The sequence below is a fragment of the Mastacembelus armatus genome, chromosome 11, assembly GCF_900324485.2.
Source record: "Mastacembelus armatus chromosome 11, fMasArm1.2, whole genome shotgun sequence".
Taxonomy (NCBI): Eukaryota; Metazoa; Chordata; class Actinopteri; order Synbranchiformes; family Mastacembelidae; genus Mastacembelus; species Mastacembelus armatus.
Genome location: NC_046643.1, coordinates 16,544,084 through 16,562,744, shown reverse-complemented (window position 1 = coordinate 16,562,744; position 18,661 = coordinate 16,544,084). Strand labels below are relative to the sequence as shown.

At 40.0% G+C, this 18,661-nt stretch overlaps 1 protein-coding gene across 2 annotated transcripts; it reads left to right on the top strand.

Moving 5' to 3' along the window:
* The first annotated feature begins 5,773 nt into the window (after nt 1-5,773).
* On the top strand, nt 5,774-17,242 carry prdm1b (PR domain containing 1b, with ZNF domain). 2 transcript variants are annotated; one of them, XM_026300708.1, is made up of 7 exons: nt 5,774-5,935; nt 6,370-6,666; nt 10,100-10,219; nt 11,650-11,890; nt 13,631-14,547; nt 14,652-14,780; nt 15,296-17,242. In XM_026300708.1, the coding sequence occupies exons 2-7, from the start codon at nt 6,499-6,501 to the stop codon at nt 15,860-15,862; spliced, it is 2,142 nt and encodes a 713-aa protein (XP_026156493.1). In that variant the 5' UTR covers nt 5,774-5,935; nt 6,370-6,498; the 3' UTR covers nt 15,863-17,242. The 2 variants fall into 2 exon arrangements, with proteins under 2 accessions (XP_026156493.1, XP_026156491.1); XM_026300706.1 differs by lacking the exons at nt 5,774-5,935; nt 6,370-6,666; nt 10,100-10,219 and adding an exon at nt 11,199-11,352.
* Nucleotides 17,243-18,661: the final 1,419 nt, after the last annotated feature.

Below are 18,661 nucleotides of genomic sequence, written 5' to 3'. Positions count from 1 at the left end.
CTACAGTTAATGTCTGTATATACAGAACTGTGCCGAGTCAAATGTGTCGTACACAGTTACAGTAAATATGTTTTAGTTTTCATCGCAGCTTTGAGTCACTGCTTTGCAAAAAAGTATAAAAGCGCAGGTACAACCAGTGCCTGCTCTGAATAACTGAACTCAGTTTCCGGTGCAGTGTGTCTGTAACATGATGTAATGGTTGACAACTAATAATAGTCATTTCTTTGATTAAAGATGAAAGTACATTTTATAATTCTGCCTTTTTCACATGACATTTAACTTAATTAAGTAAGTTGAAATAAGACTTTGAGTCATTTCAAGGCCACAAATAGGGTATTTTATGAAGGTGTACACACTCCAGTGTCCTTGCTTTTGTTTGTCTGGGCTTTACTCAGAAAATTAAGTTGCAGATTAAGTTAATGCATTGTTGGAGTTTTCACATTAATCCACTTATCTAGGTTTTGTCAATGTATAACCTTTACTGAAATGAAGATTGAAGCCCTCCCTTCTTTTTTCATTGCCCTGGTTTTTCTTGTACCTTAAAAGAGCGAGACTGACAGATTGAAACAGCTGTTTTATTTCATGCATAGAACAGTAAAAGAAAGCAGAGAGGTTTGTTGATTATTAACCTGCTATGAAAACAAAAATATCTTAAGTCACTTCAGTTGTCTTCAAGATTAAAATGGTGGCTTGTGTTTCAAATCATACCTGGATTATGTAATATATGTTGACTCCTTTGACCTCTCTGAAGCAGTTCTTATCTGGCTCCACCATACTCTTCCAGTGAATTTACTGTTTTCTGCTGAAGCCACTCAGCAGGTCAAACACGTTATTTTGTTATTTGGACAAGAATGGCTGTTTGCCAACTCACATTGTATGAAGTGTGTAAAGTGAAAATGAAAAACATTTTTAAAGAGCCTTATAAAAGGAGGTACATGTTATCTATCTGTTGACATACAAACAATAGATGAAAAATCCTTCCCCTGGTGGCACAATAGAGTTTAAAGAAAAGTGATGAAAAATGATTTTTGAAAACAAAAGCAACCAGGGACAAACTCTGACTTCAGGATCACACACCGATAGCAAAGCAACTTCCGACGACCTCTACCCATTGAGAAAAAAAGCCCACATGCGTCCAGGAAAACAAGTGCCTCTGCATGTTAGTGATTAAATGCAAAAACGTAATCTTTACATATTTAAGGTTCAGGCAGCAGTCATAATCCTTCTGGTTACGGAAATCTGTTGGAAAACTAAGCTGGCCAGACTCAGTAAACAACAAACCCCCAAAAATGATGTTTCTCTGTCGACTTCCCACTGGTCATATATTTCCTAATAAAGTGGGTGTCGCTTTTGGTAGGGTCAACAACTCCACTAGGGCTGTAACACTGTATTAACAGAAAATAATCCTCTTTTTCCTGTAAAGATCTACTGCTCTGCTGTTTATTGTTTACCACAACAGAAATGGAGCAGCAGGGAGGAGGGCACCAATATAACAAATAAAGAATCTAAGAACCTCAGTCAGCATTGTAATGTAATGCAATCTCACATATCTCTAAGTTTCATTTATTTTGTAGTATGTCATGTTTCTTTCTTTAGCAGAAGAGTCAACTCCTGGTCCTAACTCACAGTCAGGGAGCTATAAACAACATGGGCGTCTTCTTTGACTAGATTCCTTCTACTCTCATTCTGACTGAACAAATACTGACCCTCAACCTACGATGCACCACACCAACATTACTCATGTATTTTTACCAGTAACACAACCTTAAGTTTCTTTTTTCTTTCCATGAACTTGTCTTCTTTTGGTGGATCTGAAAACCGAACCATGACTCATTTCCAAATACTGAACCATACAAAACTTCCAGAAAATAATTTGTTATGATGGACATGCTCTTGTAAGATCAGACGGGGGAAGGAATGATATTGCTGCCTGGAAGTCCCTGATTTGATCTTTTGGTTTGCTAAGAGATGCCCTGTGTGCTGTGTGGCTTATGAGTAACCAGTAATAGAATTAAGTCAACAGGATAACTGCTAATGACAGTGATACAGCATTACATATTTCTGTGGAGGTCTTTATAAATGTTTAGATTGACCTGGATATTTTTTCCTTGAATTAAATTGTTTGTGTGGCATGTTTGCAACTGCATTTGTATACATCCTGGATGAATCATTTTAGTATTTCACTGCAAAGTATTGCGATGATTGCCGTGAAGGGTTGTAATTATGGTCTGCAGAGGATTGTAGTGAACACTCAACTTTACTGTAATGACCACTGAATGTGTTGGCAATAGGATGTTTTTAGAGGAAATATCAACTGTTTGAAGGATTTCATGTCCCCTTCAGGGTGAGTTGTAATCCTGAGGTGTATTTTTGGCAATGACCTGTCAAATGTTTTGGTGTACTATCAAGACCTGCAAAACTAATTACATCCCTTCAGCCTCAGCTGTACTTGTTGTCTTGTACTTGTTATCCAAGGTGAGCATATTGATAAGCTAAAATGGCGAACATGTTAAGTATACCTGCTAAACATACACACTTTAGCAGTGTCACTGTGAGCATGTTAGTATACTGACGTGAGCAGTAATCAAATCTTAATCTTGTTTGTCTGGTTGTTCTAAATTCAGATTACACAATAACAGCACGGCTGCATTTGACATTAGTCAGGTTTTATTGTCATTTGATCCAAAGTAAAACTGAACAATCCCACCAGTAGAAGTCCCCTGTTTGAGTGTCTGAATGACTCATAGAAGGAGAATCAGATAAGTCCTTTCTGAAACTGAGCTTGCCTTTCTCAATCTCTCCCAGCCATAGGTTAAAGAACCTTATAGACGTTAGATGTGTCACGTAACCGTCACCGCAACATTCCTGCATTGCACAAATCTATTAGGATGTGTGATACTGCTCACACTTTCGGAAAATAGGGATTGTCCTGGCATATTTCTTCTATTGCTGAAGGCACCCTGCAACATTATGCCTCAAAGCTGCCACACCTTCTACACATATATTACCTCAAAGATGCCTCACTTCAGAGAAGATTTCTGTTGACTGTTAGTTCTAAGGAATATTGCTTTTGTGTGTGTTTTGGGGATTTTTTTCATTCAGAGTTCTGTTCAACCTATGTGATGGTATGGGTGGCGGCAGCATTATTTTCACTGTGAGAAATGAGGACTTTAACACCTTTAAAGCCAGGTGTTTATTTTAGGCTCATTTTTTGCACACCTCTGACTGAGTGGTTAAAATTCACGTGAGAAACAACGTCAAAATCTGTTTTTTTTTTTAGCACTAACTCCTTACAGACTTTCACACTTTATAGAGTTTTAGATTTACAGTGAATTCTTAGTAACCCTGTAGCTTATAAGAAATGCCATCTTTTAAAGTTTGTTTCACAGAAAAGCAATATTTCTACAAGCCGACAACTAAAAAAAAAAGACCATTCATTATGAAGGTTACTTCAAGACCTTAGAAGCATTTGCACTTGCACATGTTTACCTCAAGGTCCATTTACTATCATTTTCCAGTCCAGCAAACAGCATCTCATGGTCTTGAAACTCCAGTAAAGGAAAGTGAAAGTGTGCTTTTATTTGAACTGTGTATCTGTACATAGTGTGTGTAGCATGAAAAAAAAAAAAACTGTCTAAAGTTATTTAAGTTTTTTTTTTTAAATCTTGCATCATCTTCAAAACGACATAAAACCTTGATTAATGTGGAGAAAAGTACACTAGAGTAACATACCTTTCATGAGTTAGGCTACACAAGTGATGCCTTTTGGTTGGTTTTAAGAGTAGCTATCACTATGCGTCACCAGTTACTTTAACTCACTTGTAAAACCAGCCCCCTATAGTTGGAACACCAGCCTTTGGAAGAGCAGGTGGCAGCTTTCTCTGCACTGTTACTGACACTAGAGCAGTGCAGAAATATACTCCATATAGTAGCAGGTGTTCATTTAGCCCAGACTATTACAAAACAGCCAGGTACCCTCAACCTTGTATTATCAGGTCGTATCATTTCGTCTGATTTTTTTCAGTCTCAGACAGCTTTAATGTAACTGACCTCAGCTCTTTCCTCCACTTATCCTTTTCGTCTCGCCTGCTGCCCTCCCTCCTTCTTTTGCTAAGGCCCAGTTACTCTTGCTCTGCGACTGAGCTTTCCCTCCTTGGAAAAAATACGTCTGGTTGTCTGATGAACTGAATGTTATGTGTGTCTACTAGTAAGATGAGTCGGTTAGTCGGCTATCCTGGAGTGCCGAGTCTTTAGCCTCTGAGCCTGAGCCTGAGCCCAGACTGTCTGCAAATTAGAGAAATTAGCCTAACTAGGCGCTGGCCAGTGAAAGAGACCAAATCCCCACCTCCCCTTCCTCTCCCCGTCACACACACACACACACTCCTTCTACCACCACCTGTAACCCCCACGCTACATCGGACAGTAAAGCTCTTCACTCTGGGAATAGCAGTCTTGCCATATGGCAGCCAATTTACTGTTTTACCAACCACATTAAAAAAGAAAGAGGGAGAGGAGATAGACTGAGTGACATATGAATGAAATATAGTTATAAGGTTTAAAATGAAGACAGGAGTTATTTATTCCAGAAAGTGTTGCCTTATTAAGCTCCCAAATTATTTTGTTCTGACTTAATGGTATGTATAAGTTATATAATAAGCACATGATATTTAATTTAGAAAAAATAGAAAGAAGAAAATAACATGAATGTTATGTAATGTTTGGTAAGATGAAATCTGTAAATTACGATCTGCATGGATAGATGAGTCATTTCTGCACTGTCACCAATGATAAAATAACTGTGGCACATGTAAAAGCATTTATTTGATGTGTTTTTTATGTAAAGGGTAAACGCATCTATTTCATATTTTACAAATATGAAAATTCACATATTGGCACATGGGCATTTCAAGGCATTTCCTATGAAAACATACATTTCATGTGTGCTTTTTTTTTTTTTTTTGCACAGGTCATGTCTCCACATATAGAACAGTCACCTTCTCTTTTTTACCCTCCATATGTTGTTTGATCTGATCTCTCCTGGCCTAGCTATCTTTACGCAGATCACCGGGTGACCCAGAGCTCCGTGTTACTAGACTATGTGTGTCTACATCTGAAAGTAAAGGGGATGCTGACTGGACAAGTGTCTAAGTCTCTTTCCTGCATTATGGGATGAGCTGCCCTACATCTGTACCTGTGAATGAACACCACTCATCACAGGGCATGTATCTGTGGGCTTAAAAAGGTAAAGAATATTAATATTCATCATAGGGTTAGTGTGAGGACCAGATATGTGTCAAACATCTTTCAGATTTTACTAAACTCAAAAAAAGTTTGCAAAATATGTGCTAATTTAATGGTATGTTTGTGTGTGAGTGTGACTGGGGGACTCAGGGGTCTTAGCTCTACAGTGAGATGTAGGTCAAGGAGATACAGCAGCAGCAGATTGCTCATTAAGTGCCAAACCAAGCAAAAGTCTATGAGTGTGTTTTTCACTGGCACCAAGCCAGCCATCTGCTCTTCCTTTATTCATTGATTAACATGTCCTCTTTGTGTGTGCATGGATGTGTGCATGTGTGTGTGTGTATATGTGTAAGCATTCAAAACAACAGCCACTTGCTGGCCAAGTGTACAATGTCACTGCTGCTGTTGTCCAGAACCAACAGTTTTGGGTCAGATGGTTCAATCACATGACCACAGCGGCTTCTGATTGGCCAGAGCATTAAGCTAAAAAAGCTTGGCGCAATCCAGGCTCGTGAGATTCTGGTGACAGCAACAGAGTGGCCACAGCAGGAGTGGATACCCAAAGGATCTAGCTCAGAGGAATCTTTGACGAATCTCTGGAGGACGAAGAGTGAGGATAAAACAAAACAAAAAACACTTATGGGATGACATAGTTAAAGAAATGAAGATCTTATGGCTGAATGAATGTGTGGAAGTAAGTTGTGTCTTATTTCTTTTATGCTTTCAAGGATAATCTTAGATAGTTTTAAAATGGACAAATGAGGAACAAGCAGAAAAACACTGGCTGACCTAATGGCTGGGTAACTGAATAGGGTGAGCTGGGATGTTGGCCAAGAACCCGGTCAATGAACTTTGGTTCTTCATGAATGGAAGCAACTTCCTGAATAATGAATGACTGCCAGGAGGCATTCTGAAGTACATTCTAGGAAAAAGTCGAGGGTTTTTTTTTTTTTCCAAGGGGGCATAGTAAGAGATGTAGGGTACATTTATTTCTTGTTTAACATCTGATCTAACGGAACTGAAAGTATTCTTAGTTAAAACTTTGTTTCTTCCTAAATATGCACTTTACCTCCGAGTTTGTGTGATAAAAACTGTTTTTTCCTCTCTCCTCCTGTTTTCCTGTTTCAGAGCTTTAACCAACGTACCTAAGACAAGGGATCTACCCCAACCAAACCAAAGTGCTTAACACCAAAGCAACCAGAACCAAACCAAACTAAAGGTCCAAAGCGTGAATCCATTGTAAACAGTATTGTCAAGATGAAGTTGGATAGCACATCAGACATGAGTGGGTGGAAAGAGGTGGATTTTGCCCTCAACTGCACTTACATAGTGCCGGACCAGGTGTCAGATCCCAGCTTCAGCCTGCCCAAAGCTATGACCTCCATCCCACGCAATCTCACCTTTGAATACAGCTCAGAAAATGAGGTAAGAGTAGTTCATCTTTAGTTTATCTTTATACACAGTCAGTATAATGGCAGTTCACTAATATTTCAGCTCCTTAACATTGTTGATTTAATCCACAATTGAACTAATTGAAGTTAGTCAATATACCTGACAGTGTTTTGGAACAGGTGGTTTTTGCGAGATTAAATAACAGCAATTACCAGTTACATAACATTCTGTTGGGCCATCTGTATTGGGTTACTTGGAATAAAAGATCTGCTGACTAATGAGTTCTTCACACATTCTGTACAGTGCAGTGCGCTGAGTAAATGCATGTGTGTGAATGTGAGTGGTTAGATATTAGGCCACTGGCAGCTTGAGGACAGGGCCCTTTGTAATGTCACCTATCCATTTTAACTTTCAGTACAGGTATGCCACTAAAATGTTTGGGCCACTGTGCAGCTTCACATCTCACACTTTCTCACTTGTATAAAAATTGACTCTCTTACTCAAGACAACAACACGTACACACAGAGTATGACTTCAGGGCTCAGCTTGGCTTCTGTCAGGTGATCTATTTTCATCAAAATTTCTCTTCTCTCTGTTTTTTCTTCTTTGCAATCGTTTCTTCCTCTGTGCCTCCTATACTCTTCAGGTGTGTCAGGAAGTGCATTCATAATATTGGAAATATCTTAGTCATTCAATTGGCAGGTTTCCAGTGCAATAAAAGTACTGTAAACATGTCTCTAAGCAAAGTTTAAAGACAAAATCATCATCTTGAAAGGAAGAGAGATCAATGTGACACTCCTCCTTTGAAGACACTGTTAACACTCAACACTGATGCTTGTGGTTGACTTCATTGTCCTCTTCCTCTTTCTGTTCTGGCCTGGGCAACACTTTCTGCTGTCGTTCCTCTTCTGTCGCTCTCATACACTCATCTCTACCTTCTCTCTCTGCCACATTTACTGCTGCAGGATGACAAAAGCATGCAAACTATGGTCTGAACATCACACTGTGGACTAATTTCAAATCCCCAAGTCTTGTTTACCAGTTAACACGTCTTATAAATACTTCACACGCTCGAGCCAAACTTGATTTTGCTGTTTGATTGTGCTCACATGCAACAGTGCTTGCTGACCAATTATATTGACGATACCAATACCTTTTTGATGTAGTGTTATCGCATATCCCCCAAAGCACGTGCTTACTGACACATGTGTACGGTATCTACAGAGCATCTAATGAGCAAGATGAAAACATATGAGATAAGAAATGAAACATGAAAATAAGTGCACACACACACTCACATGGTTGCCAGTAATCTGCTTTGCTTAAACTGGCTCTGGTTCATTGAATGGTTTCACTTCCAAAAGATGGTGTCATGTGAATCCTTCTCCTTGACTCTGTGTCACTAAAGCTGGGAAATTCATCTCCCTTGATGGTCATGTAACACAGCAGCGGCTTTGTGTGGGTTTGTGGCATGGTGTGCAGACATGCTTCACTTTAAAGTGCAGGTTACAGAGTTAGCAGGAAGGCTGGGATTTTTTCACACAGGTAAATGTGGGAGATACAGGAGTCAAATCTAGAATCTGGACAAAAAACAGAGAATGCAGTCAACTCACTTTTCTTCATATATAGATAGTATATCATAAGGCAGACCAACACACTTGCTGTATTTGTTTAGTACCTGTTTGGCAACAAAAGGGATCTTTATTTCTCAAAGCATGCCCCAAAAGGTGAAGAAGGGTGAAGGGGGCACGTGGCAGATTGGGCGTTAGCAACGGGTGCCAATAAGGGGGGAGAAAGAGGCAGCGGAGGAGGTGGATTGGGTGGGAGAAGCTGGGGAGTGTATGTTGTGTGGGGGGAATTTAGGTTAAAACCAGATGATTAACTTTCATCAGGGCCAGGAATCAGGCTTTAACCTGGCAGGCACACGAGCTATTTTGAGAGAGCATAGAAAAGACAAGGACTTGGGGGAGGGGGGGTTTTCAGGAGTGTGACATAGGGTGGGTCCACCCTCCTGTCTTCCGTTTCTCAACACCCGTCCCTCCTTCCCCCATCCTGCCAGTCAGGATGAATTGAGCAGTTAGCCAGCAGCGGAGGCCCAGAAGCTTCAGTGATTCGTTAGTCACGCAACACCAGCGAAGCACAATGTGCCTGTCACACTGGTTCATTGCATCCAGGAGTCACCTCACTCGCCTCGATGGCTGCTTGACACACACGCTCCTGCTGCCCTCAGGGACCTGTTGATCTTCTAATTGACTAGTTACACATCATACTAAAGCCAATTCCACCTTTTGTAATGTTATAGAAATGCACAAAGTGTTACTGTGAACAGGTGAGCGTTCCAGAGGAGGCCAAGAAAATCTTTTTGAAAGTTTATTTGAAATTTTATTACCCAGCAGCAGGAAGAGAGAGTGTGTTTATGTTGAGCAGTGGGGATGCTGGGTGAACAGGGTAAATTTGATAGGGGAGGGGGGGTTGCTATATTTAAAGACTGACCGCAAAGCTCCTCAAGACAGTGTGGCTGAGTGTGTGCCACATATGCTGCTGCTTCATGCTGTGTGTGTGTGTGTGTGTGTGTGTGTGTGTGTGTTTTGAGGAGGACTTGACCAAAGCCTGTGCACATTCTAGCAAGTGTGAATGGGTCCTGCACAACAGGAAATGTTCTAACATGTATGTCCCTGCTTGACGTTTTTCTTTTTACCAGCACTGTTCTGTTATCAAACTCACTAAAAACTACCTGAAAAGGTCAAAATGACTCAATATTCTATAGCACAAAACAAGTTTTGCTCTTACCACATACATTACTACATGTTCCAAGGCAATACAGTAATTACATATGGTGAAATAAATCCCACACATGTTTCAGTTTTGCAATTCCAAATACATGTTTGGACAAGCTTTATAACACATCCAGTTATAGACATCAATTTTACTTATTTCCACAATTACTGGAGGAAGGCTTTGAAAAAATTGTATAAAGTGCAAGCAATATGCAAAATGCTCTTTTAGGCTGCTTTGTGAAGTTTTCTCTTTTTAGTTTGAAGCAAACTCTTTTGCTTTGTCTTGTTTCAAAATTTAAAACAGTAAATAAGCCATCAGGCAAACAACAGGTGACTCTTTTTGTATCTGTCTCTGGTGTTTATGAGGACAGCAGGTCAGAGATCAGTAGACCAGGCCAGAGAAAGTGTAATTCTCTTCATTCGTTTATCTTGTTAGAGTGGAAAGTGGGTCACCTTGTGGGTTTTCTAGAGCTGTCTGGGTGAACATGACAAATCCACCACAAATGCAACTCAGGTCAGCAGCTTGTTAAAGTGGTATATAGAATACTCTCTAGTTAATTAGTACTGGACAGATCAACCCTTGTGACCTGGAAGTTTTTTTTTTTTTTCAAAATTTACCATGCAATATTCCACATGAGATTAGCCATGTGTATGCTGTATGTTAATGATGTATTTGATCTATTTTCCAGGTGACAGGCGTGTTCAGCAAAGAATACATTCCTCAGGGGACTCGCTTTGGCCCCCTGCAAGGAGACATCTACACCAAAGACAATGTCCCTAAACATGCTAACAGAAAATACTTCTGGAGGGTAAGAGAAACAAATATACACATGCACATATCTATACAATATATATATATATATATATATACATATATAATATACAGGATTAAAAACTGTAAACTATGTCAGTGTGATACGTGTGAGAAACTGGAATTAGTCTAGGAGCAACTGGGGATCTGTTTTCCTCTGTTATTTATAAAAGAAGAGATATTCATTGCTCGGATACAGAAGTTTCACATCAAGACGTCAGTAAGGAAACAAAAATGCTTTCACACAGATTGCACTGGCCTACAGGGGTTTTGGTCAAAATTTTAGAGGAAGTTGTGAACGTTGATGGCACGTAACAATTGATTCACTCTCGCACAGTCATCAGAGCTTTACCGGCATCCAGAACCAACAGTGTGCAACATTTGTCACACACAGAGGAAGGGACTATTGTTCAATACACATACACACATTCAAACAGCCCTTGCCTCTCAGCCCCTTTTTAGTCCCCAAGTCCTGTCTTTCTTTTCTCTCATCCAGACGTAGCTTGTGTCACTTAGGAAATTTTCTATTCTGCTGAGTCAATTCCCATAAGGACTTTTTGCTGCCATCCTGTGTATTTTCCTTCCGGCTTTATTTCCTGTAAACCTGTGCAAAGGGGTGTTCCTGCCCTGGTGCAATAGTGAAAGTCTGATGTTTCCCAGGAGTGATGATGTTATCAACCCTATGACACAGGTGCAGGATAAAGGGCGGACGTGCTGCCAATGGCATGCATGCGTGTGCGTGCATTTTTGGTTGCCTGCCAGGTCTGTCAGGCTGCCAACAGTTACAGTTCCCTTTCATCCTGTTTGTTTTTACAAGCCAACATGTATTTTTCTTCTGAAAAAGGTGATCAATTAAATTCAATTATACGTATACTTGTTACTAAGAAGTGTGCTTAATACCAGGAAGAGAGAAAGAGAAACAAAGAGAGAAATGAGAAGTAGAGAAAAGAGGGAGAGTGAGAGGGAGCGACTGTGGTCTGTGGCTCCGCCTTCATGCCTCACACCTCAAATACAGTGACGCTCATGCACAACACACAGTTTAACTCTCAGAACACAAAGAGCACAGCTCTAGGACGCAGACCACAGGAACAACTTAAGAGGATACAGGATATTTAACTGTACATGGCAGAGGTGATTATTCTGACTTTTTTGATAAGTTTGATTGATTACAGAAATATTTATCATTTTATGTGTATTTTAATCAGCAAGTCAGTCAGCTTCATAGCACAGATTTTTATTTCAAATTGTAGGGCTAATTCTATCAGATGTCATTAATTGTGTATGTGGCCATTGCAGTGGTCAAATTAGACAATTAAGACAATTTAATTAATTTAACAGCTGACTCATCATGTGACAGCTGGTTGTCTTATTCAACTATCCTATATGTGAACATGTTTAAATTCCATTTTCTCCCATCTTCTCTTGTAGATTTACAGTGGCGGGCACCTTCAAAACTTCATCGATGGCTATGACATTCACATGAGCAACTGGATGCGTTATGTCAATCCAGCCCACTCTCAGGCCGAACAGAACTTGGTAGCATGTCAGAATGGCCGGGACATCTACTTCTACACCATCCGGCCAGTGGAGCCCAGACAGGAGCTGCTGGTCTGGTACAGCCAGGAGTTCGCCCAGAGGCTCTGCAGCCAGCAGGATGACATCAAACACAGTGAGTGCCACAGGAGCAGAAACTTTTTCTAGATGTAGCGAGAATGTTCACGGACTTTATAGAAATAAAAGTAAACAAGATTAACAAATATCTGGAGCCACAAGAAGGAACAGAGTATGCAAACCTTAGTGGTTGTTTATAATGTGACAGAAGTTGTTGAAATTACAGTACCTTGGTTGTTTTTTTGCATAAAAGAATTTATTCACAAACAGATTTGCTTTTTATGTACAGTCAAAACAACCATCATGTTTAGTGGACTGTATTATCATGTGACCTTGCATTAATGCTGCTGAAGCTACAGACAAGGAGTGAAAGACAGCTGATTATCAGCTGTTTTGATGTTGAGGCAGCACAGTGACACACAAAACCTGTGCAATATTTTATTTCATGATATGATAAAATGACAGCTTTCGATCTGTGCTGTGGCTAGAAACATAACACAAAGTCTGCATAAGAAGATCCAAAGCAAAATTCTTTTCCTTCAACATAAATGAAGACATTATTTCATTCATAGCTGGTTTCATGCTAGGAATGCTCACATGACACAGACCAAACACGCGAGATAAGCAACTCAGGTTAAGGAAAGTGGAGAAATCAAATTGGAATAATGGCTGGTCAAAGTACCTGTGTGAGTCATCTGTCTTTAGCTATTAGTACAATGGTAAGTCATACCTTCATCATCCTGAATGTTTCTCTGTTACCACAAAGTCTGATGATTCATTCCATCTGGATACGCCAAAGCGTCGCCATTCATCTTGATGACTAATGCCAAAGTGGTATCATTGCATTGTTTTATCAGCTTGAAGTATCTTAAAAACATTCTTCTTCCTTTATGTCAAAGTCCAGGTTTGCTCATTGTTTGCATTGATCGTAACTGCAATCAAGTAGGCGCCGAACTTGCAGATACTGGTTGTCAGAGCTACCCAGGAGCACTTGAAAGCATAAACCCAGAGGATAATTTAGATCAGTTTATCCCTTTAAACAGATTCTACTAAACAAATTATAACTCTGACAAAGAATAATAATGAATAATGTGGAAGCAGGTTTTCATATTGAACTGAATAGTGAAGGAGTAACTGCCTTTAAGATAGAATTTAGATATAGCCACTTGAAGTAAAAGTGATTTGTAGTAAATCTTAAAAAAAGTTGTGTGATCTCTTGAATTACACTTAAATTACAATTTGTACCTTCAGTGTAACCAGGACAATAAATATTTGCACTATCTGACAAACAACAATAGTGAAAAGCTGGAACAGCCACAAGTGATGTTTCTGAAAAGAGAACAAGATGGCAAAAAAGGAAGAGATGTTTCATATTCTTGTGGTTAGACAGCTATACCCAGAAAATGTTTCAACAAATGAAACTCATTTTACTGAAAAAAGCGAGTGCATGACATGATACATGGACTCCCACACACTTCACCACCAACACATTCTCCCACACTAAAATCACTACTGTGATTGACAAACAGAAACCTGTACTATATGGTTTTCATGTCAAGCCAAAACTGAAACTACCATCATTTACCATAAGAGGGCGTTCCCCGGTTGGACATGTGTTGGAGGGTGTGTGAGGCATTTTAAGTTTGGGATTTTTTTTTTTTAATTTGATAGGCATTATAATGAGCTGCTACACAAAAATATGGATCATATCTGTATTTACTTCTTTTTGATTCCATTTTATGCCTTATTATTGAGGTGTTTGAAAATACTCAACACATTTTCATTTTCTCTTCCACAGAATACATGAGTAATAATGAAGAATATGAGCCAGAGTACAGCAAACAGCATCTACCTCAGCAGGTGTGGCTTAAAGAAAGAACAAAGGAAGAAGTTAAAGAAGAGAGGGATGAAGAAGGAGAGGAGAAGATCGACGTGGAGCTTTTGGAGAGAGACACTCCACCTGACACGCCTGATGACCAGATCATGGACTTCAGCAAAAAGGTTGAGAAGGAGAAGAGAGATAAGAATCCAGAGGACCAGGGTACCATTTCTTCCCCTCATCCTGAACACAGAGAACCTAGCCTGGGCTTGAATTACCCATATTTACCAGATCACCACACTGCACTCCCATCTCCACACGGAAATCTTCCCCTTCACCTCCACGGCCTCTATGGACACAGAGATGGGCTGGTGTCATCTTATCCTTTGTACCCCCAGACCAGACCCCTCCATCCTAATTACCAGCTTCTCCCTCCCTACAGCCCACACTACCCTCGCCTTCTTCTCCCCTCATACTCCCCTCCCTTTCCAGGGATGCTGCCTTCAAGAGGATCCCTTCAATATAACAGCTACGTGGGCCCAGAGGGACTCCCTTACCCCCCTAATCTACTTCCAGTGTCTCTCCCCTACCCTCCGTCTCCACAGGGAGGTCTGAAAGAACTAACACCAAATATGTCACCCCCTCGAGGTACCCCGGCCACCCCAGAGCTCTCCCCTCTCCTCAAGCCCAACAGCCAGCACCAGTGTCCTGAGCAGGCACTGTCTGCCTGTGAGGAGGCCATGAATTTAAGTCTGGCTACAACCAAAAGCCACATTGCACCACGCAACGGCCCTGGCCACAAATCTCTCCCTTACCCACTGAAGAAGCAGAATGGGAAGATTAAGTATGAATGTAATATCTGCTCAAAGACTTTTGGACAGCTGTCAAATCTGAAGGTAACGGCTTGATTTACTTTCGTGTATAATTATGATCTACTTTTGTAGACTGAGATCTTTAGACACCAAAAATTCGACTGGTAACCTTTGTTTTTCTATGATAGGTTCATCTCCGAGTGCACAGCGGTGAGAGACCATTCCAGTGTAATTTATGTAAAAAGAGCTTTACTCAGCTGGCCCATCTCCAGAAACATCACCTTGTCCATACGGGGGAGAAACCGCATGAATGTCAGGTATGTTGAAAGTCATACACACTTTACAAGCTTCTTACAAGCCACAAAAAGGCATGCCACCATACCTTTGATGGAAAAAGTAAAATGAGTAACACACTGCACACACACACACACACACACACGATACTCTCTCACTCACATAACTTTCTGGTTATGCGGTGTGTTTGATTTTCATTAAGCCACTACCCACTTTTTCATGTAATAACATCTTCCTTTGTTGCCTTGCCTAATGTGACTCTGTGGGTGTGAATAGTGAGAGCTGGACAGAACTGGTCTAACAAAGAAAGAATCATAATCCTTCTTATTTTAAGTATGCGGCCACTCCAGAGAACTGGAATAACATGGTCCAACCTGATACTACACTATTAATAACATCAAGATGTCATACATCATACTGTACTGCTCAGTTTTTCCAGAATATTCCAAAACACAATCCATACAATTGTCTAAAGGTGTTGACAGTCATGTGAATGTTGCTCACAGAATACTTGATCTTTTTGTTGAATGTTTTCCAGGTGTGTCACAAACGCTTCAGTAGCACCAGCAACTTGAAAACACACCTTCGACTCCACTCTGGGGAAAAACCTTACCAGTGCAAACTGTGCAGCACCAAGTTCACCCAATACATTCACCTCAAACTGCATCGCCGCCTCCACAGCAGCCGTGACCGCCCTTACCGCTGCGAGCTCTGCACCCAGGCTTTCTTCCATCAATTCTCCCTTCGCATTCACCAGCACAGCCGCTGCCTGATTAAATCCAACTCTCCTGTCAAGGTGCACATGAAAGAGATGGTGGAGCAGTTTGATGCCAGCCAGGAGGCTGAAACACTCACAGAAACGGCATTGGGACCACAAGTGGAGGAAGCTGTTGAGCATTGGTTGGCTCGCACCCTGGACGGTGAAGGGAAAGAGGACAAGAAGGAGGCATCCATACTACTGAAAACTTTGACTGCAGCCGCTAATGCACCATTAATACCTATGGCCCAATCAGCTGGACCAGCTGTACCTCCACAGGCCTATCAGGAGAGAGCAAGCGTCGTTCACCTCCACAAACGGCCAACGGTGAAGACAGAAGGGCAGTGAGGAGGAACCGCAACAGGGGAAGTAAAAAGTGAAGATATGACGTATCATTAACAGCTACAGATTCCACCAAATAATACTCTCTATTTTAAGCACAATGAGTATAACAGGGAATATAAACTTTCATTATCCAATGAACACAGCACCAAAAGAAGAGCATTCCAAAGACTGGGAACAGGTGTTCGATGATTGCACTTAAAACTCAGTTTAAAAAATTAGCAGAGGGCGGTGTTGCTAAGCTGTGAATTTTTTTTTTTTTTTGTCTTTGCGCTCAGGTAGAGAAGTGTTTAATTTTTGTGCTTTAACTTATTACTTTTTTTTAAAAAAATGAGTAATCTATATTTATTTAGTTGTATTATAGTTTTTTTCTGTTCATGTTTTTTTTACTGTGTTGACATTTACAAGGAGATTTTATCTCTTAGGAAAATCACATGTACTCAGGAATAATAATATAAGGCATAAACCTGTGGTTGTGTCTTCCCTTGGGTATTGTTTCACGCTGTATGACTTTTAGTTTCTTGGTGCATGTGTACAGTGAGTGAAAATATACAATATATGAACGACAGGGCACAGGTATAGCACAAACCCTCCTTCTGTTCCGCAACTCTATTCTGTTTTAACTGTGATTAAAAAGGGAATCTTGAATCAGGTATGTTGAAATTTGAAAAACTACAAACCAATAACAAGAATGTGTAGCACAAATGAAGCATTATTCACATATTTCTTATTCAGCAACTGCTTACATCAGATTTAAACATAAATGTATCACAGAAACACTGCACCAAACAAAACCAAATGCCACCAGAGGACACACAATACTACAGATTCTGTGTGATCACAGTATCACAGGGGAATTTGTCACACAAAACCCTCTGTAAATGGCTTTTATTCTTTCTTACAGGAATGTTTTGATATCCAAATTCAATGCTGAGTAAATAAGTGAATTGCAATGTAGCATTTTACTGGATTCATATTTTTTTCACTATTTCTTAGATGCAAAGCTTTACTGTAAATATTTGTAAAGGCGAGCTTCATCCAAAAGCTATTTTCAATATTGGTACCTCACATTCAGCTTTGACAATATTGGAAAAGGGCAAGACTGGAGCACACTTTTCTAGCATTGCCAATATTTTTGTCACTTAGCACTGAAATGAAAATGTTTGCTTTTGGTTTTACCCAAAAACAGAAAACATAAAAGATGCAAATTTGACTACAGAGTAATATACTTTTTTGTAATGATGTAGTTTTTTGTCCTTTTTGTAATATATTTGTCTATGTAGGTTATTTTTGGTTATGTAATGTTAAAATTTTATATGTGAGAGGCTATTTTGCTGATACTTTTATATTTACATGATGTAGCATATTAAAAAAATTGTTTCTGTACATCTGTTTGTGTGCATGTTTTTCTCCCTGGTATAAGATTTGCGAAGTGGAAAAATACAGCAATGGGGGGAAGGGGGCAGGAAATTATGAAATCCAGTGATAAATCAAGCATTGCATTGGTCTTGTTACTGCACGAATATGTTTCTACAAGTGATTTGCTAAGCATTTTCTGACTCAAAGTGAGGAAATGTTTATATTGCACTTTCACTCAAAATGCTGCTGCTAGGGTTAAAAACAAGCATGTTTTTGCTTGCGGTTAAAATTAAGGGCCTTCGCTGTGTTGTTATGGTTACAAAAATAAGCACTTGGTTAAGGTCAGGGGACTACTGCTGACTTGTTTTAGGACACAGTGAACCAATCCAGAAATCCAATGACTCAAGACAACTTCCTGGTCCAGGCTTTTATTTTGATGCACCTATGCTTTTAGGTTCGTCCTTTGTCCCAGTCTAACTCATTACCTGCCCTGATTATACTCACCTGTGTCATGTTAGCCTTTTGAGGCAGCCTCTAGCTCAGCAGCTAACAGACACTGATAGCCATGTTGAAATTGTCAGTGGGCTCTTCCTGCATTCTTGGCTGTGTTCATGCTCCATATTTTACCGGACTGAGTTTATCACTTGCAGCCAACGTTCCTGGAATCTTTTTCTCTTATGGATGTCTGGTCAGTGTCCATGTTCATGTTTGTTCTCAAGCTTCAGGTCAGTGTGTTGGGTGTTTAGCTTTTTGGTTATCCTGCTCACATTTGGACTTTAGCTTATAAAGTTCTGGGTATTTGCTCTAACTCCTTTGAAAACTGTATATTGTATTGTGCCTCATGATGGAGAAATGTTTTACTGATTATTACACTTCCATTGACCTATAGATGAAATGGTGCTTTTCTTTTCCCCACCAGTGGAGAAATAGTGTTGTGTGTGCTCAGCTCTTGTGTACTTTTTGTTCATGTTTTGGACACCTGCTATGTTAAATTTAATATTTTGTGTTGCACACACAAGAATGATTGCTTGTCTCCTGTCTGGGGGAGGGTCTTGTGAGACAAAACACGTTTGATTGAACATGTTTGGGACTGGTCATTGGAGAGAGGTGTTTTGGTTTACTGTAGCCAAACAAATAAATCTGGATATGTGTAGATTTCAATTGATGATATCCCATACAGGTAAAACCAAGACAGTTTTTTGATTTGTATTTCAATAACATGAATGTCTGGTTTATTTTATTTGAAAATATATTTGTGGCACAGCGGTTTGCCACATGGTTTTTGATAGATGAGGTGAAACTGCAGTTGGCAAAACTTGTACTGTGCCCAATCATCTGCCTCAGTTAGTGTAAGGTTTCTGCACCTTGTACAGTGGCCCTCCTTGTAGTTTTTGTTTTGATCTACTTGCTTCTCCTTTTCCTTTCTTCTGTCTCACTTCTCTCTCC